Source organism: Hypanus sabinus, chromosome 17, assembly GCF_030144855.1.
Source record: "Hypanus sabinus isolate sHypSab1 chromosome 17, sHypSab1.hap1, whole genome shotgun sequence".
Lineage (NCBI taxonomy): Eukaryota > Metazoa > Chordata > Chondrichthyes > Myliobatiformes > Dasyatidae > Hypanus > Hypanus sabinus.
The window spans coordinates 35690135-35718033 of record NC_082722.1 but is presented as its reverse complement, the minus strand read 5'-3'; the positions used below and the strand labels follow the sequence as shown (position 1 = coordinate 35718033).

The 27899-nt window shown below is 37.8% G+C and overlaps 2 protein-coding genes across 13 annotated transcripts in view; one reads left to right on the top strand and one right to left on the bottom strand.

The window, feature by feature from the left end:
- The window catches only part of rbl2 (retinoblastoma-like 2 (p130)), a 121432-nt gene extending 115995 nt beyond the window's left edge, over positions 1–5437 (top strand). For 7 of the 10 annotated variants that reach the window (XM_059992834.1, XM_059992832.1, XM_059992833.1 and 4 more), the window contains 2 exons: positions 635–733; positions 2090–5437. In XM_059992834.1, coding sequence (XP_059848817.1) covers positions 635–733; positions 2090–2371 — 381 coding nt within the window. In that variant the 3' untranslated portion in view covers positions 2372–5437. Of the gene's footprint in view, positions 1–634 lie in introns of all 10 variants that reach the window. The other 3 variants (XM_059992837.1, XM_059992835.1, XM_059992836.1) reach the window with 2 other exon arrangements.
- Positions 5438–6287: 850 nt separating this feature from the next.
- The window catches only part of aktip (akt interacting protein), a 30516-nt gene continuing 8904 nt past the window's right edge, over positions 6288–27899 (bottom strand). For 2 of the 3 annotated variants that reach the window (XM_059992841.1, XM_059992842.1), the window contains exons 2-11: positions 24883–25007; positions 19671–19780; positions 18067–18275; positions 17054–17118; positions 16852–16952; positions 11044–11132; positions 10250–10348; positions 9369–9476; positions 8172–8232; positions 6288–7268 (exon numbers count right to left, since the gene is read on the bottom strand). In XM_059992841.1, coding sequence (XP_059848824.1) covers positions 7161–7268; positions 8172–8232; positions 9369–9476; positions 10250–10348; positions 11044–11132; positions 16852–16952; positions 17054–17118; positions 18067–18275; positions 19671–19712 — 882 coding nt within the window. In that variant the 5' untranslated portion in view covers positions 19713–19780; positions 24883–25007 and the 3' untranslated portion in view covers positions 6288–7160. The remainder of the gene's footprint in view (positions 7269–8171; positions 8233–9368; positions 9477–10249; positions 10349–11043; positions 11133–16851; positions 16953–17053; positions 17119–18066; positions 18276–19670; positions 19781–24882; positions 25008–27899) is intronic. The other variant, XM_059992843.1, reaches the window with a different exon arrangement.

Below are 27899 nucleotides of genomic sequence, written 5' to 3'. Positions count from 1 at the left end.
CGTCAACTGTTTGTTCATTTCTATGGATGCAGCCTGACCTCCTGAGTTCCTTCAGCTTTTTGTGGGTTGCATTCGATTTCCAGCATTTGGAGATTTTGTCTATGTCAGGTATAGTAGCTGGGATTAAATGAGTCCTGTGAAGATTGAGGACATTAAGAGGGCAGAAAATGACCATGAGCTATCTCTGACAAATAGGTTAGAGGGGTAATTTCCCAAAATGTATCACTTTGCACATCTGATTTTAAATTTCATCTTCCTTTGTCCACTTTCACAATTGATCAGTATTCTTTGTATCCTTTATCTTCATTATCTGTTACACAATCAATTTCAGTCATCTACAAATTTACTAATTATTACTAACATCCTCATATGACAAACTGAGGACCACACACACCACTAGTTCCAGGCCATCAATCTTTAAATAAAAGCCTCCAATACTACTCTGTACCTCCTAAGCAAGCCACGTTTGTTCTAATAGACTTGTCAAAATAAGCCATTTAAACAATCAAACATGTGCCATCATTTTCTGCACCTTATTTGATACCAGTCCTATGATCAAATTCTGAATGTGAACTTTAGAAACAAGCCTATTTTTTTCTTGCAACTAAGATGATTCCTTTTTTACCACCTGCAGAGACTGAGAGATATCAACAACATGATCAAGACTGGTGAAACTCCAACCAAGAAACGTGGCTTGACATTGGATGATGGCAATGAAGTGCCAGCTAAGAGGGTTTGTCAAGAGAACCATACTGCACTATACAGACGTTTGCAAGATGTGGCCAATGACAGAGGCTCACACTGATTCTATTTGTGCCTCATTACTTTGGTAATTTGTTGAGAAACAGTAATGGGCTTTGGCACAAATACCAACTAATTATATCAACTTCATGACTTGTCCCCCTGCCTTTGAGTCCAAGAAACTGGAAAGCAGACCAGAGAAAATTACAGCTATGCTTAAAGCTTTTGCCAAGCCATATAGTCAGTGAGTACATGCTGTAGGAAAGTGGACACAAAGGGTTAAGCGCTTTAACAGATACCCAGTTTCTTGCTTTCTAAAGCAGTTTACATTTAAAAGATCAGAATGTTGAAGAGGGGCATCTTTAAATAGCATTTTATTATTTAAGCTTTTCCAAAATAAGTATTAAAACAGACTTAAAACAAGTTTTTCATATCAAATTCAATTATACTATTACTACATTTGTATGTCAACTTAGATTAAAACGTTTAAATTTTAAATACACTTTAGAAAGGACAGGTTATTTTCAAAAGCAAAATACAGGATATGATCCTATTACTCATATACAAATGTTCTGTGAAACTGTCTGGATTGGACAATAGCGTTTAAATTCCCATGGACGAGTTTTCCCTCCTCCGCAGTTAGCATTCCATGTCCAAGGATTACATTCAAAGTGCCCAGTTTATCCACAATGGATTTTGGTGCCCAAAACTGGTTGTATGTGTTCAATAAGCTTGGAAGGTCATGAATAGCATGCAAATAACAACTACAGAACCACCATTTGAAATGGTAGACTACAGCCAGTAGTTTAGGAAAGAAAATGTTAAAAAGTTTCTATTTAAAAGAATATTGATTATTTTATGGAAGATGACCTATTTTCAGGTTTTCATACTTGATATGTCACTTAGACCCTTCGTTTTCTATTGATTAACAGGTTAATCTATTGCAAAAACAAAATATACTGAAAGTCCAGACAGACAAATTAAAAAAAAAATGCAGGTCAGGCAACATTTGGAAAGAGAAAAAGTTTTAACTTAAGGCTGTTGAATATCTAAGTCAAATGCAATGGGGATTTCAAGTTAGGAAACAAATTTAGCATGTTGTTGTCATGCAATGTTTGTCCTCAGGAGGTATACTGAATATTCATCATTCAAGTCTTAGGCTGTGCAGAGATAAAATTATTTATTTTAATGCATGTAATAAAACAACTCCCCAGCAACACAAATGGTGCTGGAAGTACTTGGCAAGTTTGGCAACATCTGTGGAAGGATATAGACAGCCAACCTTTCACTGCCAGTGCAAAGGAACAATCTTAACCTGAAATACTGACTGTTCATTTCCCCTCTACAGATGCTGCCTGACTTGCCGAGTTCCTCCAGTGCTTTGTGTTGTTCCAGATTCCAGCAGCTGCAATCTCATCTCCAAATCCTCAGTGGTTCTTTTTCAATATTACCCGCACTCTCGAGAGGGCTGATCAGTCGTGAGGGCTACAGTCAGGATTTTAAACAGCATCCCATAACTGAAGGATATGGAGATTTTTCAAAACACAATTCAAAGAATCAATTAATATGTCCAAAACCCTACAACTTGCTTCTGGATCACCAAATTTATCCTGAGAATTACAGAAACTGACAAAGGAACATTTGTGCAACACTTGCCCCACCTTTAGAGTAAGGTGCATTGCTACTTGTTTGGATTGGCTACCTCTCAGTGATGATAAACGTTGTAAATATAGGTACATAAATTCTGTCAGCATCTGCAACTTGTGGAATGTACAATCAGATTCAGAACCAAACCTTTTTAAATCACCTCTTTGCTCACTTAATAGCCTGCTTGTAACAGACCCTAATCTACTGCAAATGTTTTGCTCATCTGATCTGAAATGCCTCATAAACCACACATTTATTGCCATAACAGTTATTTTCTAACTTAGTCAATGCAGTTGAATTGTTTGGTAACCAAAGAAAAACAGAACAATATGTCAGAGCACAAAAAAAATCACAGTAGATACTCACAGGATCTCAACCTGAAATGTCAACAGTTTATTCATTTCCACAGATGCTGCCTAACCTGTTGAATTTCTCCAGCATTTGATGTGTTACTTCAGTCAATAGCTGTCACAATCTGATGTCAGCCATTCAACAAATATTTCTACTGTTCTTTCAAATTAACAATTACCATGAAGCACAGTATGCACCCAATAGGACAGATTAATACAGTTGCTAACTTTAGTAAACCCTATATGCAAACTTTTGGACATTGACACAACATTAAATTTGTTATAATTAAATTTAATTACAAAAAATACGAGGAGTTATTTAAAATTTTAACAAGCATCTTAAATGTCCTTGGTAGATAGATTTCCAAGTCTCTTACCTGGAAGAGATCAGTAGACTGAGCAGGAAGTGTATGGCAACACTCACAATATGCTGGAAGAACTCAGCAGGCCAGGCAGCATCTATGGAAAAGAGTACAGTTGATATTTCAGGCCAAGATCCTTCAAGCCTGATGAATGGTCTCAGCCCAAAATGTCAACTGCTCAGGTTTCCATAGACTCTGCCTGGCCTGCTGAGTTCCTTCAACATTGTGTGTTGCTTGGATTTCCAGCATCTGCAGACTTCCTCTTGTTTAAGAAGAGTATGGTATTACTTCCAATCACCTGCCTTACATTCAGTAGAAGTGTCAGTTTCCCATGACACTTGTATTGGAAATCAGTGATACTTTGCAACTATTTTGTCCTCAGAGTTTGAGTAGTGTGTACTCTACCTTATTCTTTACTTAGCATAAAATAGTTTTAGTAGAAGAGAAAGGGTTGTCATCAATTCTTTAATGGTTCAAAGAAATCAGGTTCACAATAACTTAATTCAGTTATTCCTTCGGTATTCAGTTCAGTATTCCTGTCAGCTTCATTCACCTTACCTTAGTAATACAAATCTCAACCAGATATAAATATTTTGGTATGCAAGTAAGCAATCTGTATTAGTCATATTCTTCAATTGGTGAAAAGAGATACTCAATAGAAAAATACACAATCTAAATTGCTGTGTCATGAGTACAGAAAATATAGGTTGGGATTAAAGCATCCAGATCTTATTGGGCACCATTGATATTGCAAATCACCATGTTGCTCAGATCAGTTGAAAACATCTTAAGATTTAAAAAAAGGTCTCAAATAGCCTATACCCAAAGGTGGTTTTTAAAGCAATGCAAAAAGCCTATAGTAAAATTTTGGCTAGATGGGTTTACATTTTAATATCAGTCCTTGAACATAACTTCTCAATTAAAAACAATTTTATTTAAACTTTTGAAAAGATTAAGGAATATTCAGTTTAGGATATCATTTTAGTTAAGTGGTTATGGTGTTTATTGTATTGTATTGAGTTCAGTCCAGATAAAATGGGAATTACTACAATACTTATTTTAAACAGGGACCCCACAAGTGTGTCAAAAAACAACTTGTTTTAAAGCTTATTAATCTGAAGTATTTAAATTATAATTGATTTGTTAAAATGTTTTGTGCTGTTTCTCTGTAAAAGTTGTGAAATCTGATGTTTTAACATTTGTATGTGTCTACATTCTTTTATAAAATAATTTCTGTTACTAATTTAGAAAATGGTTTATGATCAAGCAGTCACACCACACATCTTAGAACAGGTTACTAGAATTTGTTTTTCCATTTCTGTAAAAGTTGATGGAATTTAGTCTTTTAGAAGACACCTGCACCAACATTTTTTTAAAAATCCATGTCTCAACTTGAACATTGGCATGAGCGTCTGTTTTGTTACTGCCCATAATTTTTAATTCAGGAAATTGATTTAGAAATAAGCAAACATCTATAATTTTATAACTGAATGAAAATGCAAATGACTATTACTATATTTGGAAGTAAAATTTCTATGAAGTTGAGTGAGAATCTTTGAGGCAAAAGAAATCCAATGTTTAAAAACCAAACCTTGAGTGCAGTTTTATTTGCTTCTCCATTGCTGATGAATTTAAGCCATCCCTGCTTTTTCAGACAGTGAGCCATCTGAACCTCTACCATTTTCTGTTATATTGCAGTCAAACTTTCAAAAGCATTTACAGTACTCATCTCTGATTATGGTAGAGCTTATTTGATTTAGCTGAAAATACAAGACTCCAGATTCCATAGAAAAGAAATTTGATTCCCCATTGTAAACACTGGTTAGGGAAATAAAAATTCTGCTGGTGTTTGGAGGATCTTTAAAAGTTGCAATAAATAAGCTGCACTTTTTTTCTATCAGTTTTAAAGATCATTCAGAACATTAGGATAGATGTGGTTTTTAAGATGCAAGTGGCTAGTGAACATTTTTCTTTCCAATGCTTACAGAATGTGCTTGTGGAGTTTGGTGGGGGGGGGGGGGGGATGTGCAAAATAGCAAACATCCTGCTACCTGCATCTTGGGCATACAAGGCACTGAATAAGTTATTAAATATTAATGGAATCCAGGGATATGGAATCATGCCATTATAAAAGATTGGTAACAACAACAACAACAAATAGTGGAAGCAGGCACAAAAGGACCAAATAGTTGACTCCTGTCTATTTCTTATGTTCTTAAGATGACTTTGTTCATTCAAGATTCTACAGCATTCTGAAAGCAGCCAATGCTCATATTGCTCTTGAAGACCAGTTTGTACATGTAACTTGAGTTATAGTAAATGCCATTATAAAATCTATATTGTGTTTTTTTTAAATCAAACTCAATATCCGCAGTTAGTAATTCTTTGACAAATACATTCATTCATGTATCAAAAACACTGTGAGAGGCACCAGTTAGGTTTTCAAAACCACTGCCATTTTATGTAATACTTTAATTACAAACTTTTAATCTTTATTTTCTGTGAAGGTATCCATTAACTAAAACAGTGGCTAAACTCCTATCACATTGCACATGGAGTTCAGATCAAATTCCTGGATAGATTACAGCAGATAATATCAGACAAAAACAGGATAGAGAAGTAAAATGCTCAGGAGGAAAAGTAGAATCATGAAAGCGATTATGGTTAATTCTTTTTCAAACCCTTCATATTTGTTTGAATGAAAAGGATATTCAGTGGGGGTAGGAGGGGGAAATTGAAGGATTAGAACTAATCTATATTTTAAATTGGCGGAAGTGACATAGAACAAAAAAAACAAAAGTTACAAGACCAGAGATGGTTATGGTAGATGCACTGTAAGACACAAAGAAGCTAGTTATTGTTTGATGCAGGAAGACAAAAAAAAGTAATCAGAGACAGAACCAGAGCAGGTTAGAGAAAGAAAAGCCCACAAACAAAATGCTCAAAAGAGATTAACATTCAAGATTAACAGCTGAGTGTGTAAGCGGAAGCTAAAGCTAATGAATTTGCACCACTGTGCCATCTGGTGGTAAATACACATACTACAATGCAAGTAAGCATTTTATCAAAAATAACTAGTGGCAATCAAAGCCAAACAGTCTTCAAATGGAAAGGGACAGCATTTACCAAAAGTAGTTACTCATATGCCCACGTACATACATACACACACACACATTAAAAAGTAATCAGCAGTTTTAGTTTGTTTTTATTTTGAAGTTTAAGCCATAATGACATCAGTTTGTTGGTCTGCAGCTATTTCACCTTTTAATAGACCCCACCACAAATAAACAGCACTTTTATTACACAATGTGCTGCTTGATTGCACAAGATAATTATAACATGTCTAGGAAATATTCTTCTTTGAACTGATTCAGACACACTATATAAAGATCACCAAAATTACAAAGCTTGGGGCCCCACTGAACACACTGTTTCTTTAACAGATTAATCTACTCAAATACACGTCCAATGAACTGATGTCACTTACAGCACCATTTCATCTCAAAGTGCTAACTATAGGGTCAAAAATGCTATTTACAAAATATATATGCTAATATTTACATTAGAAAACTCAACCGTGATTTTATGAAAACTGCAAATAGTCATATGCTATGTAAAATATAGTTGATCTGGATGATTACTGAATGTCCAAACTCAAAAACTTAAAACTCTAGTGGCCAGCCCCGAAACATGAAAAACATTTCTACATAATAATGGCAGTATTACAAAAATGGTGACATCTTTATGAAAGAACCACACAATTCAGTTAACCACCCCAACATTATTAATAGTTGTATTGCCAAGATTACCTAGGTAGTAGAGGTCTCCAAAATGCAAGTTTTAACAAACTTTGTTAAAAGTTGAATTTAAACAAAAGTTTAAAATCTTTATAATTTATGCGCAAGGAACACCATCTCCTGCATTTTGTTTTCAAACTGCTGCCGCTAAAACAAAGTCCAACATCTGAACCAACACGGGGAAGAAAATATTATATCTCAATTGACCTGGTCCATTATGCCTCACAGAAAGAAAGTGCCTCTCGTGCCGTTGATAAAATGTACTAGGTTTGTGCAGTGTTTTCATCCTTGCTGAAAGGTTGTGTTGAACCAGGTTTTACCCAGGAAAGACCAGACACATGCACGCTTTTGTTCTGATCTTCAGGTTTTCTCTAGGCAAGAGAAAACAAAAAAACATGACCATGCATCTCACAATGCCAAACTTAATACTGCACACAGTATCAAATAAGGTGGAAAACAGTATCACTTTTTTTTTTAATAACCAGATCCTTAAAGCATTGCACAAGATTGGTAAGTACATAAATCAAACTAAACTAGCTTAAAGTAGTGGAAGAGGGAAGTTAGTTTAGTTTAAAAATGGGGGAGGGACAAACAGCTTTCCCATAAACAATGGAATAGACAGAGAAACTCAGGTGAACAAGGACTCCTCCAAAATAGTAACTGGATATTCTACAACATGATAATTAAGCAGAATAAGACTCCAAGCCATACAGGGAGATGGTCAGATCAAGTGACCAAAAGTTCAACCTACAAAAAAGCGAGTTTAAAATGACATTTTAAAAATGACTGTAATAGAAGTCAAAGGAGGGACTTTAACAGCCTGGGGACTAGGCAGCACAAGTTTGAACTTGGATACAAGTTGGGTAAGGTAGAACAGTAAAGGAATCAAGTCCAAGATGATACTGGAACTCAAAAATAAAAGGAAGTCAGGACAAAAAAGCAGAAAAGTATTTTTTCAGCACTGCTATTGAAAACGGAGTAAAAGGAACTGCTAGTTACACATCAGATCTCTCTAAGAGGCAATTCACAATTGTACAATGAGGCCAAAAAATGACTGCTTGTAATCAGAACACCTTTGCACAAGCTTTGATTGAAATGCAGATGAGCACCTGCTCTCCAGCAATCATTCAATATTGCTGGAAGTCGCGTGTCATGAAATTGAGATCATGATTGATGACAAGGACTGTACAGGATGGTTATGAAGGAGAAATGGGTGGGCTGGCTGACACGTTAGCTAGTAACAAAAGGGTTTTCAATATACGTAGGAAATGTACCTTTTGGGTGAACATCTTCTCTCTGGCTTCCTCATGTACTGCTGGATTCCAGGGTGAAAAGCTTTGGAAGAAACAGGTAATTTTTATTTAATTTATTTATTTTTTAAAAACATGTAATTCTCACTTTGCATATGATGATCCAAATTTTTATCTCCTTTAAAGTCAGCACCTCTTTGGTGGCATGAGATTCTACAAGTACTGACAGCCTTTAAATAGCTTTTTCAAGTGACCATTTTATTTCTCAGCCCTAAAACTGAAACTATTTAGTTCATATGGAGGCTTAATAGCCAAAAGGAATTAATGCTCACTTCAATCACAAGTGAAACTGCTGGTTTCCATGACCCTGCTTAATCTGGGATTCAAAGCAAATTCTGTCTTCACCATTCTCAGCAACAATTAGAATTGCAACATTACTGCAAAGTTGAGCAGAATGGTGGAGATTTTTATTCTTGGCTCATAGGATAGTTCATTTGCTCATTATGATGTATACTTAAATTTTAACCGAACAAAAAAAAAAATTACCAGGAAGAAAGTTCTAAACGTTATCAAACAATCTACTCTGCAGATAATCACACAAAGCCCATCACAAAAATACTTCTGTATTACATAAAATAACATTATAAAGCAAATTTAAAGTAAAAAAAAGCATGTTCAAGTCGTTTATTGACTTAATTCAAAGTTTATAATTTTAATTACGATACAATTCAAACATAATTACAATAAATTATGCCATAAAAATTATTCAACACTTATGTGTGCTTCAGGCAACAGGGAACATCAAAAATCTTATTTTAGCTATCTAGAATAATAGGCCAGATGTTCAATGTTAGTCCATCAAGTAGGCCAAAATTACTCCCAAAACCATTTATATGTAATACTGATTTCAAAAATATTATTGGCAGTACAAATAATTTATTCATGCAAAGAACAGATTAAGAGTTAATGACACTTCAATTTAGTTACAACTTATTGTTCATGATGGAAAATTCCCACAAATCTGGTTATTTAATAACACAATCACATGTAAACTTGCCATTTGTAGGTCAAAATCAAATCATCTTTCCACATAACAGGAACAAGTCAATAATCATAACTACTATGCACACACTTCAAATGCACGTTGGATACAAACAAGTTTTGGTTTAATAGGAAGGTATTAGAATTAGTCTCAAAACTTAAAATTTAAATCAAACTCACCTAATTGCATAAGGGTCATCCATTTTGGGTTGATCAAAGAGATGACTGTTGCATAGTTTCACACTATCAACTACTTTGCTTTTGAATAAATGTATGTCCTTTTCATATCTGGAAAAGAAGGTACATTTTCAGATTGATCAGTGCAATGGTTTCTAATTAAGCCTGAGAACAATTGAAAGATGCAGACATGATGAGGGACCGGGCTTCAAACTGTGGGGCTTGCTTCTGAGCCTTCAATTCACATCTTTATCTTTAACCACCTTCCATATTCTGCAAGGTTTTTAATTAGACTCACAGATCTCAAGATGTGCACGAAGTTGTTATGGCTTGGCAATGCTAAATAACAGTGCAAACATATTTACGTAACTAGCAGCATTTTAGCCATGCACCTAATAGGTGTAGGATCAGACAAATATCCATGAAGTTTTAAGGCCACTTCATATGGGAAGGAAAGTGCATCAATATTCTAAGTACTGTTCAAATTACATTTTAAGGAAACTTCAAGACAACCTACACATTTCTTTCCAACATTATCTCTTGATATTTCAAATATTTAGTTATTAATTGGCTGCAAATTTGGAAGGCGCTGTAAACACAAATATTTATCAACACTACAATAATAACTTAAATTTTGCAAATGTAATGATTACTATTGTGGTGTCATGAAATTGGCAAGAATTTTCAAATACATTTATACAGTTAAGCATGGCCAATAGCTGGAAGGGTCAGTTGAGAGTGCCATCACTTTGCAGTCATTTCCAGAACAGAGATCATTAGCCCGTTCTTTAAAATTCAACCCACTATAATTTTGTCCATAAACATCAGGTACAAAAATCACTCCTATAGTTGTGATCTTACAGAAACTTAAGTTTTGGACTCACAGTACTGCAGCTTCAGGATTCAAGGGACTAAAGATATCAATCTTGTAGAACACTCGACGGGCAAACATCAACACCTGCCAGATGTGGTTATAATTTCGCCTGTAGGAAACACGTACACATACAACTATCAGGAAAGATTCAACATATTTTGCCTGATTTACACTTGCTACTTTTCCCCATAACCTTCAAGCAATAAATGAGTAACTGGCATATTTCTTCACCCAAATTCTCTTAAGGTATTTTCACACCTTACTGAATTATGTACCTTAGTTTGCACTAGTTGTGGGGATGAGGAACAGACAAGGGCAAGGGATTAGGATTGTTTAAAAACTATGCAAGGCTGTTACAATTTCAAGAGCAACTTCCAGCACTGGCATAGTTGAAATAGTTATCATCATTGCTCCACCCTGGTTTCATTCTTTGCACATGCAATTGAAACAGAAATAGTCACTTGATAACAATTTCAACTTGATACACAATCAGCTCATTGTATTCTCAATAAAAAGTTTTGCTGTACAAGGCGTGGCCAATCTCTTTTTAAAAACCAGAATACTAAAGTAGAATTAATACCAAAATAAGCATCTGTACTGTTAAAAATAAGTGCTTTATTTCCTCTTTTTCTGTTTAATAATTCTCGAGCCTGACTGACTCGTTCACCTGCTTGTTGCAGCTTATTTATAAAATTTATATCAAACAGAGCTCATTTGAGGGCACAGAAGCAGCATCCCACTCAACCATTAGTACAGGAGACTAAAGTTGTCAGATGCTGAATAATGGGAAACAAGTGCACTAACCTCCATTTTGTGAATGCTCTTTTTACATCCAATTCTCCTGTCGATGGATCCACTAGTGGGTGGAAGACTGGTATATCAAACATCAAACGCTAAAATAAAGCGGAGCACAAAGAAGAAACATCTAAATACATTCTTCTGAAGATGCTCAACAGTTCACAGCATTGGGTTATCACTGTTAGCACAGCGTAGGCAGAACATCTAAAGCTGGGTCTCGAATTGTTTTTATTCAGGACGTTTCTTTACCAATATTGCCATTAAAAGGTGGTTTTGATTATCTATAAAAAAGATAAGCCAAATGCATTAACTTTCAGTTTCTAATGTTGCAGTTTGTACAGCTTCAGAGCCGTGGATCAGACACGGCTATAAGCAGCACTGGGGCCCCACAGAGGATGTACTAGTTCCCTTCCTGTTTACCCTGGACTTTAGCTACAACACCGAGTCCTGTCATCTGCAGAAATTCTCTGATGACTTAGCAATAGCCAGATGTATAAAGAGGACAGGAGGACAAATACAGGGCCCTGCTGGAGGACTTAGTCAAATGGGGCAAGCTAAATCATCTGCAGATATCAGTAAGACAAAACAGATAAGGAGATGGTGATGGACTTTAGGAAGAGTAAGCCTGCCAAGTACCTGAATGACAGACTTGAGTGGAGGCTGTGTACAAGAAGGGCCAGAGTTGCCTCTACTTCCTGAGGAGACTGAGGTTCTTTAGTATGTAGGCCTCTCCTTCACATGTTCTACCAGTCTGTTGTCACAAGTACAATCTCTTATGCGGTGGTGTATTGGGGCAATGGCATCAACATGGGTGATGCCAACAGGCTCAATAAACCGATTAGAAAGGATGGTTCTGTTATAGGAGTCAAACTGGACACACTGGAGGTGGTGGAACAAGGTAAATCTGGATAATGTTTCTCACCCTCTGCATGCCATCTTGGCTATTCTTACCCTCAACCATGATGCTCTTTAATGAGTCAACCTATAGCCGGGAAAGTGATGATTCCCTCCTGTTAGTGGTAATGTATTTTTCTTTATTTTTTCTACCTCTTCTAATATTTATACCTGTGCACTTATAAAGCTATGTGACACTAATTTTCTTTGGGATCAGTAAAGTATCCATATCTACATTATAATTCGTAATGACAATAACACCCGTTCAGTTGTCTACTGCCTTGGGGATCACCCACAGTCCACATTACCAGTCAGGTTATTGCACGTAAACAAATAAATGTATTTGGTCCAGCAATCTACAGACAATTGCATTTTCAGATCTACATTTTTAAAATCAAAATGCATAGCTAACATTGAAATACATTGTGAAATATTTGTCAAAAACAAAATGCTGTATATTCTTAGCAGTTCAGGCAGCATCTGGAGCCTAACTTAATCCATTTTATAGTATAATACGGGCCTATTAGACCACGATATTGCACTGACTTCTTAGCCTTCTCCAAGATCAAACACTTCCCTCCATTTCTCTATCTATTATGTGCCTACCTAAGAATTTCTTAAATGTCCCCTTTATCACCACCCCTAGCAGTCATTCCATATACCCACTAATCCCTGTGCAAACAAAACCAAAAAACTTACTTCCGGCATCCCACTGTCCTCCAATCACCTTAAATTATGCCCCCTTATTTACAACCTGGGAACCAATCTCTGGCTATCAAATTCTGCAGTTTTATTTTCTTAAAGCAATTTGAAAGCATCTCATTTTCAGCTTTACTTTGACTCCTAGAATCTTACGCCATTTAGGTTCTGGCTGTAAAAATAGAGCCAAAAGCAAATTTACAAGTTTTTACATGTTTAAGAGCAACATAGCAAGATTATCTAGAATAATCTGACAAAGGGTGGGGTAAATTGGTATACAAGCAGATACAGTGTGTAGTGAGATTGTCAGGAAGGACAGGCAGATGGCAAGACAAAATTCCAGTCAGTGGGTTAAGTTGCCATGTAACAGAGACAAAAGCAATGAGGATGTAGCACAATTAGAGATTGGCAGGTATGATGTGGGCATCACTGAGTTGTGGCTGAAAGAAGATTATAGTTGGGAGCTTAATATCCAAGAATACACATTCTATCGAAATAACGGGGGTAGGCGGGGTGGTGGCATGGCTCGGTTGGTAAAGAATGGAATCAAATTCTGAGGAAAAAGATAATATAAAATCGGAAGATGTAGAATCCTTAAGGTTACAATTAAGAAACTGCAAGGGTAAAAAGACCCTGATGGGAGTTAAATACAGGTCACTGAACAGCAGACAGGATGTGGGGTACAAATTATAATGTAAAATAGAAAAGGTATGTCAAAATGATAATGTTACGATGGTCATGGGGTATTTCAATATGCAGTTAGATTGGGAAAAATCAGGCTGGTGCTGGATTCCAAGAGAATTTGTAAAATGCTTTGTAGAATGTATGGCTTTTTAAGAGCAGCTTGAGGTTGAGCTCACAGGGAAAGGCTATTCTAGATTGATGTTGTACAATGAATCAGATTTGATTAGGGAGTTTAAGGTGAAGGAACCCTTAGGAGATGGTCATCATAATTTGATAGAATTTGCCTTGCTATTTGAGAGGGAAAAGTTAAAGTCAGATGTATCTATATTGCAATGGAATAAAGGGAATTTATAGAGACACATGAGAGGAGCCAGCCAAAGTTAATTAGAAGGAGATACTAGCAGGACAGCAATGGCTGGAGATTGTAGGAGCAATTCAAAAAAAGCATGATAGATACATCTCAAAAAGTAGTAGCATTCTGAAGGCATAATGACAGAACTGTGGCTGACAAGGCAAGTCAAAGGTAACATAAAAGCAAAAGAGGAGATGTCTACTACAGCAAAAAAAAGTGTAGGAAGTTAAAGGATTGGGAAGCTTTTAAAAACAACGGAAGGCACCTAAAAAGCCATAAGGAAAAGATGAAATATGAAGGTAGGCTAACCAATAATATCAAAGAGGATACCAAAAGATTTTTCAGATATACAAAGAGTAAAAGAGGAGCGAGAGTAGATATTGGACTGCTGGAAAATGTCGCTGGAGAGATAGAAATGAGGGACAAGGAAATAGTGGATGAACTGAATAAGTATTTTGTATCTATTTTCACTGTAGAAGATACTAGCAGTATGCCAGAAGTTCAAGAGTATCAGGGTGCAGAAGTGAGTGAAGTTGCTATTTGTAGGGAGGTGGTGCTTAGGAAGCTGAACGGTCTAAAAAGTAGATAAGTCACCTGGACCAGATGGTCTATAACCCAGAGTTCTGAAAGAAATGGCTGAACAGATTGTGAAAACATAAAATAATGATTTTTCAATAATCACTAGATTCTGACGTGGTTCCAGAGGACTGGAAAATTGCAAATGTCACTCTATTCTTTAAGAAGGGAGGGAGGCAGAAGAAAGGAAATTATAGGCCAGTCAGCCTCACCTCCAGTAGGGAAAATGCTAGAGTCCATGGTTAAGGAGATGGTTTGGGGGTATTTGGAGGCATGTGATAAAATAGGCTGAAGTCACCATGGTTTCCTGAAGGGGAAAATCTTTCCTGACATAACTGTTGGAATTTTTTGAGAAAAAAAAACAGGCAGCATAGACAAAGGAGAATCGGTCAATGTTGTGTACTTGGATTTTCAGAAAACCTTTGACGAAGTGTCGCAGGTGAAGCCATTTAACAAGATAAGAGTCCGTGGTATTTTAGAAAGATGGTAATGTGGATAGAGGATTGGCTGATTGGCAGCAGGCAAAGAGTGGGAATAAAAGGAGCCTTTTCTGTTTGGCTGCCAGTGACTAGTGGTCTTCCGCAAAGTCTGTGTTGGGACCATTTCTTTTTACATTACAGTCGGCCCTCCTTATCCGTGGGTGATTGGTTCCGGGACCTCCCGCGGATACCAAAAAACACAGATGCTCAAGTCCCTTATTTAACCTGTCTCAGTGTGTTGGACTTTAGGACCCGTCGGAGCTCGGGACCCACCACCCACGGCTGCTGCTGAATATGCAGCGTTTCTGTTCCGTTGACAGAAAACGATCATGATTGAAAATAAAGTGGAAATTATAAAGTGATCGGAAAGAGGTAAAATGCCATGTCATTGGAAAAGTGTTAGGCTACAGTCAGTCAATGATTGGAACAATTTTAAAGGATAAAATGAGAATAATGGAACATGCGAAAGGCCCTTACCCGATGAAAGCTACAATTAAGCAACACAGTTGTTTAACTAATGAAATACATACGTTTCTTAAGTGTTTTATATGCCGAGAAAGGTAAAATGTATACTATATACCAAGACAAACATTTGACTAACTGATGCTAAATAATACCGGATGTACTGGTTCCAACTTGCGTACAAATACGACTTAAAGACTGCCTGTACTTTAAACCATACAATGTAAATGCTATGTAAATAGTTGTTGTACTATATTGTTTAGGGAATAATGACAAGAAAAAAGTCTATACATGCTCAAACAATGAGTGCTGGATGGGGAACTTCTGGGTTTTCCTGATCCGCGGTTGGTTGAATCCGTGCATGTGGACCCTGCGGATAAGGAGGGCCGACCGTATATGTCAATGTTTTGGATGATAGAATTGATGGCTTTGTGGCCAAGTTTGCAGACAATACAAAAACAAGTGAAGGGGTAGATAGTGTTGAGGAAGCAAGGCGGCTGCAGAAGAACTTAAGACAGTTTAGGACAATGGGCAAAGAAGTGGCAGATACAGTGTCAGAAGTATATGGTCATGCACTTTGGTAAAAGCACAGACTATTTTCTAAACAGACAATTTTTTAAAAAAAAAGCAGAGGAATAAAACAATTTCAGAGTTTTCATGCAGGACTCTCTAAAAATTCATTTGCAGTTTGAGTCAGTGGCAAATGCAATGTTAGCATTCACTTCAAGAAGACTAGAATATAAAAGCAAGGATGTAATGCTGAGGCACTGGGTAGGCCTCACAGAGTATTGTTAGCAGCTTTGGGCCCCTTACCCAAGAAAAGATGCACTGACATTGGAGAATTCAGAGGAGGTTCACAAGAATGATTCCAGGAATGAAAGGGATATTGTATCAGGAATGTTTGATGGCTCTGGGTCTGTACTTGGAGTACAGAAGAATGAGGAGATAGCCCACTGAAACCTATTTAATGCTGAAAAACCTATATAGGGTGGATGTGGAGAGGATGTTTCCTATTGTGGGGGGGGGGGGGTGGGGAGAGGGAGTTCCAAGACCAGAGGGCAAAGCCTCAGAATAGAGGGGCATCTATTTAAAATGGAGATGAGGAATTTCTTTAGTCAGAGAGTGGCAAATCTATGAAATTCGTTGCCACAGGCAGCTGTGGAGGCCAAGTCACTGGGTGTATTTAAGGTGGTGGTGGTTGGTACATTCTTCATTAGTCAGGGTGTGAGCAGTTACAAGGAAGACAGGAGAATGAGATTGAGGGGGAAAATGGACCAGCCATGATGGAATCGCAGAACAGACTCGATGGGCTGGATGACCCAATTCTGCTCCTATACCTTAGTCATATAGATCTCAACTTAGGATACATGCCACCAAAAATGTCACAAAAAAAAAACCACACATAGTCTAACACACTAACAGGAAGAGATTAATTAAGTATCTTTGACTCTATTCATTGGCATTTTTTTTTTTAAATGAATGTCACATTTACCCTCAGATAGTTTGATATTTCATTCCTCATTTGGCAGTCTGACAGAATAATAGTTAATACAAAATGTTACTTTATTCAAATCAAAACTGTTTTACCATAAGTGTTATCAGTGTGGTACAACATGAGAAAGTGTAAATCATACACATTGTAAAGGGAATTATATGAACATTACTTACAGGACACTCTCCATCTGGATAATTATCAGGGATGTAAATAGTAAACTTAAACACACCATCTTGGTACAACCCATGCCTGATGAAAATTACTCCAAACCACACTGTAAGAAATAAAAAACATTTTTAATTTAAATAAGAACAGGGAGAAAATTTAGAAATAATTTACCTAAAACTAGTTTAAACTTTTAATGACGATACTTACTTAATGCAGATCCATATGAAGGTTGTATATAGATACCAGGCAACTTTTGTTTTACAACTAAGGTACTGTAAAATGATAGGAATATCAACATTATAAAGTTCGAAATTACATCAGATCATGAAGTTCAAATCACCATCCAAATGCACCAAAACTTTTCCAGCTACAGCTTATGAACTAGATATGCCTTTTCCAATTCATCCTTTTCAAAAGGGGAAAGCATCAAGAATTGTAAGAAGCAACACACACAAAATGCTGGTGGAACACAGCAGGCCAGGCAGCATCTATAGGAAGAAGCACTGTCGACGTTTTGGGCAGAGACCCTTCGTCAGGATTAACTGAAAGGAAAGACAGTAAGAGATTTGAAAGTAGGAGGCGGTGGAGAAAATGCGAAATGATAGGAGAAGACCAGAGGGGGTGGGGTGAAGCCAAGAGCTGGAAAGGTGATTGGCAAAAGGGATACAGAGCTGGAGAAGGGATAGGATCATGGGATGGGAGGCCTAGGGAGAAAGGGGGAAGAGGGAGCACCGTGCCTCCCATCCCATGATCCTTTCCCTTCTCCAGCTCTGTATCCCTTTTGCCAATCACCTTTCCAGCTCTTAGCTTCACCACACCCCCTCATGTCTTCTCCTATCATTTTGGATTTCCCCCTCCCCCTTTCAAATCTCTTACTATCTTTTCTTTCAGTTAGTCCTGACGAAGGGTCTCGGCCCGAAACGTCGATAGTGCTTCTCCCTATAGATACTGCCTGGCCTGCTCCGTTCCACCAGCATTTTGTGTGTGTGTTGCTTGAATTTCCAGCATCTGCAGATTTCCTCGTGTTTAAGAATTGTATGAATACGGAGCTGAGAATTATACTACATTAATGAAAAATATCAATAAGCAGTTCTCAGCTCAACTTTAATACCTCACTTATTTCTGCAAGTTTCATGGGGTAACAGCATATTAGCAAATTCTTTAAAATCAAGTGATACTGCACCAAGAGGAATACATGAGAAATAAAAGACACCACTCACAATTCAGCAAGGAGAGAATATTCTAGGTAAAATGGACCATATGAAGCATGTGTTCCATTTGTTGACTGTGTAGATGTGATAGGAGAAATTGGTTTAGTTACAGGAACAGCATTTTTTGGTATCGAGGGCAACTGTTTCTTGGATGCTGAAGACCGCGGAGGACTAGTCTTCTGTTCGCCAGATACACTTCTCTCTTCACTGTCAGATTTCTGTGCAACACAAGGTCATTATTAAGTTATCTCAAATTTCTTAATGTTCTACAATATTGTCAACTGTTTAAAATAATTTTGTGGGTTTCAAAAAGCTTTGTTGACCAGGCAAATCAAGGGTTAAAGGTTTACAGGATACAAAAGCAGAGTAGCAAATTGGATCCAAAATTGGCCAAGTGGCAGGTTGCAGAGGAGTTAACACTGATTGGCATATGGTCATAAAAATGCCAGTTATCACTGAAGTCATATCAAGGCTCAGATCCTAAGATCATGCTCTGCCTTGTGAAGTATTTGACTTAAATGTAGGAAGTACAGGAAGGTTTTCCAAGGCTACAAAAAACTGGCTGTCTGGTTGAAGAGGAAAGCTCAGCTTCAAAGAGATTATAAAAGTAGAGGTAAACAAAATTTAATCCAAATAAATGAGATGGGGGGGGGGAGGGAGTGAAATTTCAAGGAAATATACAATAAAAGCCAAGATAATGCAGAAGAAAGGAAGCTTGAAGTTATGTTCACACATCCATAAAAAGATAATTGAGATCTTCTGTTAAAATAGGAATGCTCTGTCTGTGTATGCACTACTATTCGGTTGGTGGAGGGGAGAGGGGTGTAGAGAGGGGGAATGGTGATGAGGGTTGGGGAGTGGCTGGGTTAAATAGTCAAAATGTAATTGGCAACTGGTTGTATTGAATGTAATTTGTTGGTGCTGCAGTAAAAATTAGTGATAAAAAACATTAACTGGACAGATAGATCAGGTGGTTAAATGGGCCAGCAGGATGACCTCTATTTTGTTTAATAAAAGCTAGGGGAAATGCTAGAATGGCATACAAAGTTTACTAGGCCATAGCTCAGATATCATGCATGATACCAGGCTATCACATTGCAAGAAAGATATGCTAGCTGTGGATGGGGGCGGGGGGAAGAAGTCAAATCAAATATAGGAGATCTATATTTAAGGTCATTTGTTGAAGAAGGATTAGAGGGGAAGAAAGAAAATACTTTCACAAATGAAACTTATGGTTCAAAGAAAGCTGGTAACACAGCTATCCTCATATTTAAAGAGCACTTGGATGTGCATTTGAAGAACAGTACCTTACAGGGCCATCGATGAGAAACTGGAAGACAGAATCAGATTGGGTCACCGAATAGCCTATATGTGATATAGTGTAGTCCAGTTATCATACAGTTCCAAAACATCAAACTGTTCACTGTCAGCATTTTGGAAAAATATTGCAAATATTTTCACACATAGTATTTAAAGTGGAAATAGCCTAGTCATTTAAAATCTGTGTAACAGTTGAAATATCAAAAACACTTTCCTTGATCGCCTTCAAAGAAAATGTAGGTCTTAAACTTGAGAGAATAAATACTTGGCTGTAATAAATAATTTTCCATTACCTTACGAGCAGAACTTGTAGACATGATCCAGAAAGGGTTCATTACTTGCACCAACTTCACGACCAAGCCAAATGTATACTTGCTTAAGCCTTTCTAGTCAACTTTATATTCTGGAATAGATTGTTTTTGGAAAAAAAATATTAATATCTACATCAAATGTTCAGGATACAATAATGAGATTGAGGAGAGTATTATAAATCTCTGGTTGACAAGAGGAACATGTAATCTGTGCATAAGTAGTTGTGAATCATTTGATGACTATTAAAAAAATTATAGAGTGCACTTGACAGAGAAATTAAAAAGGGAAAAAAGATAAAACAAGGATCTAGCAGGCAAAGGAAGGGAAAATGCCAAGAGATTTTACAGGTTTACTAAAAGGATGCACAAGGAGTGAATAGGTCCCCTTAAAGCCTTGTGTGCAACCAAAGAAAAGGGGAGGTTTTTAATGAATATTTTGCTTCAGTACTTACTGTGGAGTAAATGGTGGAAGCTAAATGGAAGAAGTTGGTGGCAGTGCCTTGGACAATGTACAAATTAGCATGGGATGAGGTATTGGAGGCCTTAAAGGTGCAGAGCATTCCGAGGGACATAATCTACTAACATTTGGAGAGATGGGGGTCTGATTTGTGACAGTTAGTATGCCTTTGTGTGGGGGAAGTTCTGTCTGACAAATCTCTTCAAGTTCTTTGAGTTAACCAAGATGACACATGAGAATAGGGCAGTGGATGTTGTTTCCAAGCACGGAAGCAGGGCCTTTGACAAGATACCTCAAGGCAAACTAGTCAGGAAGATCAAACATCTAGGTAGAGCTAATGCACTGGATTCATAACTTGCTCAGGTGCGAGGAGCAGGGACCATGGTAGAGGGTTGGTTCTCAGTCTGGGGAGGCCAGTGTCTAGAAGGTACCTAGAAGTACAGCGCATAGTTCACTGAAAGAGATATTACAGGTAGATAGGTGGGGAAGAAAGCATTTGGCATGCTGGCCATCAATCAGGGCACTGAGTACAGGAGCTGGGAAGTATTTTACAGTTACTCAAGATAGTGTGCCTGTATAGAGGGTAGTTCCAATAGTGGGATAGCCTCGGACCAGGGGTACAAACATAGGACATCTCTTTAGAGAAGGATGAGAAGGAATTTCTTCATAGATCAACCATAGGTGATTAATCTATGGAATTGATTGCCACAGATGGCTGTAGAGGCCAAGTTATTGGTATACTTAAAGCAGAGGTTGATGGGTTCTCTTGACTAGTAATAGTGTTAAAGGTTATGGGGAAAAGAGTCAATGGGCAAAATGGCTAAATTTTGTTCCCAGGTCTTATGTTGGTAAGGTCGCACTTGGAATATCACAGAGGTCTGGTTGCTTTATTATACAATAGAAATAGAGCAGAAGAGGTTGGCAGGATATTGCTTGGACTTGGGGACCTGACTTCCAAGGAGAGGTTGCATGGTCTAGGACTTCAATGACAGGAACAGAGGAGGCTGAAGGGTGACCTGATAGTGGTATTCAAGATCATGAGGACATTGACACTGAAAGGCATGCTAAAACAAGAGGGCACAGGCTTAAAATTAGAAGTGACGTGTACAAGGAACATCAGAGGTAACTTCCTTACACAAAGGGTGGTGTGCATTTGTAAAGACATGCCAGAAGTAATGGCAGGGATGGGCACATATTTAAAAGCCGTCTAGATAAGCACATGGGGAGGAGTTTAGCAAGCTGAGGGCTAAATGCAAATAGCTCACTGAGCAACATGGTCGGTATACATAGGATGAGCTCAAGGGCTATTTGTGCGCTGTATGATTTTACAAGTGCTGGATAAGGACATTTTTCCCTGGAGCAAAGGAGGGCGAGGAATGAGCTTGCAGAGATTTTTTAAATGATGAGCAGCAAAGATAAGAAAGCCTTTTTCTTCAGGATGGGGCAAGTCTAAAACCAGAGGGCATCATTTTAAAATTAAGGTGCGTCCCGAGCCTTATAGGCTCACAAGGCCAGTGCTTAGGCCTTATGGTTCCATGGCGTGAAGCGACTGAGAGCACGAGACTCCCCCTGGATAGGACGCCAGTCTATCGCAAGGTTAACCCCCAGCATTTTGCCAGTACCCATTTTCAGCTGGGTGGACTAGAACAATGTGTGGTTAAGTGCCTTGCTCAAGGACACAACACGCTGCCTTGGCTGGGGCTTGAACTCATGACCTTCAGATTGCTAGTCCAATGCCTTAACCACTTGGCATCATTTTAAGGGGAGAACTAAAAGGTTTAAAAGGTGACCCAAGGGGCAAGTTCTCCACACAGAGGGAGGTGGGTAAATGGAAGGAGCTGCCACAGGAAATGGTAGAAGCTGGTACAATTACAGGAAAGGTTTGAGGAATATGGACCAAATACAGGAAAATTGTTTAAGCTCAGGAAGATACCTTAGTCACCTGAAGGCCCATTTCTGTATCATACAACTCAGAATCTATGATAAAGTTTAACTAAAGGTTTATATTCCAAGGGCTTTACCACTTTTCTGAGCTCTTAAATTGTTTTAGATCCTCCTTTGCTTGTCCCATTGTCTCCTGCTGCCCTGACCCCATCACAACTTCCCCCTCCCAAACTGCTAAGACAAATGCACAAACTTAACTTCCATCCTTTCCCTAAAGAGTTCGATTAAAAAAAAAATGGCGGTGGAAATGTTAATTTAAAATCAGTAGCTATGGTGATTAACCAGACTTGGCAACCGAGAGCCTACAAAAACAAAATAGTAGACATTCTCCCTTATAATTATCCAGCTCCCTTGGCGTCAATGTCCCTTGGCATTTTGGGACATGATGCTGCAAGTATCACGATCATGCCTGGTTCTACGTTTGAAAAGCTTGATACACACTAAACTATTGGTCTTGCATCATCCACAACCTTGATTTCCTAAAGCATTTGATAACAAAGTAACTCTAATAATACAAACTCCATATAGCACGTGCCAAAATGTAATCATCACCAGAAACCTATGAGATAATACACATTTTGTAAACAATTGTGGATGGGATTTTAAACTAACCCTGAAAAACACAGAAGAGGCAGAGTAGAGCTCTGCTTACAGCTCTGGTGATGCAGGTACAATCCTGACCTCTGAAGCTGTGTGGGGAATTTACACATTCCCCCTGTGACCACATGGGTTACCTCCAGATACTCGATTATTTTATCCGTATCTCAAAACTTGTGTTGATAATTTGACTGTTGTAAATTGGCCCTAGTGTGTAGAATAGTGGTAGGCTCTGGGGATTGTTGATGGAAATCGCAAGATTAGTGGGGCATGGGATTTCATTGTGAATATGAAAAGACTCATTGGGTCAAAAAGCCCGCTTTTTGAGTGGTATAACACAGAAATAGGCCATTCAGCTTGTGCCAACCATCAAGTAGCCATCTACTCTAATCCCATCCACCATATTTTGTCCCAAACTTTGTATGTTTTTGCATTTTAAATGCTGATCCAAATAGATCTCAAATGTTGTGAGACTACCAACCTCCTCTACTCAACAAAAATCCTCACATCTCCTGCAAATCTTGTACCTGGTTGCTAATTTTAGACACTGCTACTACGGGGGATTAAAAAAAATCCAGACATCGCAGTTTTGTATACCTCTATTATATGCCGTCTTCAACCTTTCATTCTAAGGAAATGCAACCCGTTTACCCAGGCTCTGCTCACATCCTAAGCAACATCCTGATGACTCTCCTCTGCACTCTACAATGCAATTCATTCCTTGCTATAGTGTGGTGAGCAGAGTACACACTGCATTCTAATTAAGATCTCACTAATAAACTTGTACACTAACCTCTCCATGAGTAGTCTGTACTCTGACTAATCAAGAGAAGTATCCCTTATGCCTCCTTCACCATCCTATCCAGCTCTGCTACCACCTTCAGGGATCTTTTGTACATCAAGATCACTGTATTTCTTAATACTCCTTAAGGCCTCAATATTGATTGTGTGTCATACTCTAATTTGTCCTCACAAAGCGCATCTCCTGACACTTATTAGGATTAAACCCCATCAGCCATTAAGTGCATCTCAGCAAACCACCAATGGCATCCTGCAGCCGAGGAGTATTCTCCTTACTTTCAATATCATCAGTTAGTGAGTCATCTGAAAATGTACTAATCACTTGAACGTATGCAATCAATGATCCCGGTGGTGTACCACTAGCTACAAATTTCCTAATCACTCAGAAACAACCTTTTACCATCTTCCTCAGACTCCTTTCACCAATCCAATTTACCAACTTGCTACCTATGGAAGAAGGAAATAGTAGAGCCCTCTTACTGGTCAATTAGATGACAGGGAATACATGTCTTAATATCATATACTAAATATGATTTGTCCAATGACTACCAAGCTCAATGCTTACAAATTCAGTTGACCTAGCCTCAATTTTTTTTGAAGAAACTAGTTACAATTTCCACTACATTTTGTGCTGAAACGTTGCTTAGCATTACTCCCAGACTTGCCCTTCAAACTTTAAAAAGGTTCTTCCTTTTTCTTCTAGGTTCCATGAATGAAAAGTTTCTTTCTAACCCAAAAATAGCTAACAAGACTTTAGAATTTCATCCTAAAATAAAGAGTACCTTTGACTTTCTCAGGCCAGAAATGAAACACCAGCTTGGATCAAGTTTAGTAGTCAATTTGAAGTCTCGGCTTTCTGGATCAGGTAAAACTTTACCACTGGACCTGAGCCAATATAGACTTGCGAAAACAAATAACTACTGAGACAAACCAGCAGAGGGTTTCCAGCAGAGTTAAAATTATTAACTCTAAATCAAAACCTCTGAAGAGAAAAGTTTGAAATGGTAAAAAAGTATGTGGAAAATATATGCATACAAATGCAGATGAGAAAAAGGCTGTGTCATTGACACGCAAGCCATTGCACTGAAACTTAGTAACATCATTTGTACATACGGTATGCGATAAGACAAACCAGTGATAAAAGCAATGAACCACAAAGAGCATGGATGACAAAAGAAAATTGCAAACAAAAACAGAAATGTTTGGGGGGGGGGGGGGATGGCCAGTCAAGCAGCACACATGGGAAGTAAAAGGGTAGATATTTCAGGTCAACAGGCTTTCATCAGACAATGCTATGGTATTAAAGAGACACTGTGGAAGAAATGTCTTTAAAAAAATCATGGAAATACATCCTGCCTGGAATTACAGTGCAGTGCTAGAAAAAAGGCTACTTACAGGAAGCTCGGGCCTTATGCAACGCTGCGCCAAAAGTTACTTAGGAAGCAAATGTTTTGACGTGTTCTGGCAGCTGGTGACAGCACTGCTAAATCAGGCAGCCAGCACCATAATCATCTGGCAGCCTAAATAGAAAACTCGAACTTAGAAACAGAAGCTGATAACTAAATTAACATCAGATTTCTCTTCCATTTAAGATTCAAGAGAAAAACTTTATAAAGTTTTGTTTTCCTTAGTAATTCACAATCCTTTGAAATTGCCTTTTATAGTTTTAATCTTGTATTTTCCTTGCAATTCATAAAAGTTAATAAATAGTAAATGCTAGAAATAGTCATGTGGATATTTTCTGTTACTATTCCAGATTCCCAATTTACTATAACAACTGTATTTGTTCAGAAAGAGGGCAGGGAAGAAAAATTCTTTTGACCCACTCCTACCACTGTAAAATGATTCCACTGGCTGTACAAAAGCTACCAGGAGTGCAGAAGGTGTAACAATCGAGTGCCGATGTCATGATCCAAACTCCTGGTATCCACAGTACTCCACTTAGTTTTGCAAGATTTTTCAATCCATTCTTCCACCTCTGCCATTACGCTTTAACAATTTATACTTCCTTTAGACCCATTTGTGTGTCCAAACATGCATTACCATAGAATTGAACCTTGTAGCATCAACCTTCTGTTATGCAGTTACTTCTGCCATTGCTTTTCCTTTTGTCATTTTGTTATCACTCTTTTTAGGCAACACTTTCACTTATAAAAGTTCATTTAAAGTCTGACATATAATACTTCTGCAAATAAATGTTGTTTCAGGTCAAAACCAATGTCTACTGCACATTTCCCTTTACAGATGCTAACTTGCCAAATGGGTTTTTCTAATTTTTTTCTCTCCAGAAGCCTGCTTTGGCCTCTTGCATGTTCCTGCATCTACAGTCCAAATCTAATGCCAAATCAGTTATATTCTTTGCATATACTCCTAATCAGCATTTTCTTAATATGGAAATACAGCACCTGCAGCATTTTATTCTTGCAGTACTGTAGTGCTTGTTTTATCAAAAAGCAATAAATGTCAGATTGAAAAATTAAAGTATATCACTGCCTTGGGTTCAAGATTGTTTAATGTCATTTAATAGGCACTATGGTAACAGAGGACAGCATGACACTATTACAGCTCGGGGCGTCGGAGTTCGAGTCCAGCGTCATGTGTAAGAGGTCTGTACATCTTCCCTATGGAATGCGTGGGCTTTCTCCAGGGTTCTCCAGTTTCCTCCCGCTGTCCAAAGACATATTGAGTAGGTTCACTGGTCATTGCAAGTTGTCCCATGATTAGGTTCGGGTTAAATCAGAGTTGTCAGGGGTTGCTGGGCAGCTCAAAGTGTCAGAATGGCCAACTCCATGCTGCATCACCAAATAAGTAAATTTCCAGTAAACAAGTGTAAAGGAGAACAAAATAATGATTACTCCAGATGCAGCACAAAAACTGATAAAGAATAATAATGAAATACGCCATTATCACAAATACAGAAGATAACTTGTATACATAGATTGATTATATGTACATACGATGACACTAGGCACAGGAGTGTCTGTACATTAGGTGACTAACAGGAAATGTTAAAAGTAGTGGCGGTGGGAGGTGTGGAGGTGTTGATCACCCTTACTGCTTGGGCAAATTAACTGATTTTGAACCTCGTGGACCTGATATCATAGCAAGATATACACCCTCAGGAGCTCGAGGCCACTCAGTTTCCAATGTAAAGAGGGTGTGACATATTGCACAAGGAGGTTTTCATTGGAATACCCTGTAGCAAAGCCTCATCACCAAAATCATTTCCAATTGGTATCAGGAAGCTAGACCAAAAACATCTGTGCGCACACATTAAACATTTTGTTCATGTGGACACTTAATGATGATTAAAATAAGTGGAGGTTATAATGATGACAGTTTCATGTCCATACAGCAAAGAAACTTGCCTTCCAGCCTACCAACTCTGTACTCCGCATCGTAGCCATTTCTACAAATCCCATTTAGCAGTACATGGCACAGCAAGCTACGGACCTTGTGATTCAAGCACTTACCCAGATGCTTCTTATAATAGTTTTCCCATTCTTTTGGCATAATTAATGCCTTATCTCCATTTTTTCCTTTAAAATATACACTCCCTGTACCATTAGGATACAGCTATTCTGTATTCATTTATTTTCACATTTCAATATGCTCTTTCGCTGATTCACTAATATTTTCAAATATTTCTCCCCATGTAGATCAATCTTTTCATGTTTGACCTGCGCAAGTGGGTGGAATCACAATAACCTAATCATTGACTTTTGTCTGAAATCAAACAGACCAACCAACAACAATGCTGCATAAACTAGCATTTATACTACTAACACTAAAGCACTAAAGATCTTTCAAACATCTTATTCCCTCCTTAACTCCTATCTGCAATCACTGTCAACTTAGAGCAAGTTTCTCTTTTACATTCATTCCCTTTTTCCTGCAAGTCTGCCAAAAAAATGCTCCGCACACATGATCATAATGAACTTTTGCCTTTTCATTACCCCAATTATGATTCTATCTTCATCATCACCCACCTCTGTGTGTGTCTGATCTTACAATCCTTTGTCACCAGCAAATTTCATGAGGTCTTTACAAATCTTTCCTCTAAAACCCCAAGATGGAATCAATTGAATCCTGGGCATCTTTTACCTTTTAATCATTGTTTACTTCATTACTGTTTATATTGCTTACATTAACTTTGGCCAGGGTATGATCCCAATTCAATTTTACCATCTCAGAGTGTCCTATCTGCCACTGGAAATATCAAAATATTCAACATACCCTCTATTACTTTTAGATCTACTGTCCAAGAGAACCTCGGAGTTACGACCACTGTACTTCTTGATACAAAATATTGGGGCATATCAGGGATACCTGACCTGGTGCCATCAAGAATACAAAATTCTTCTATTGCAGTACAATTACTAAACTACATATGGTAGTTTGAAGTAGAACAC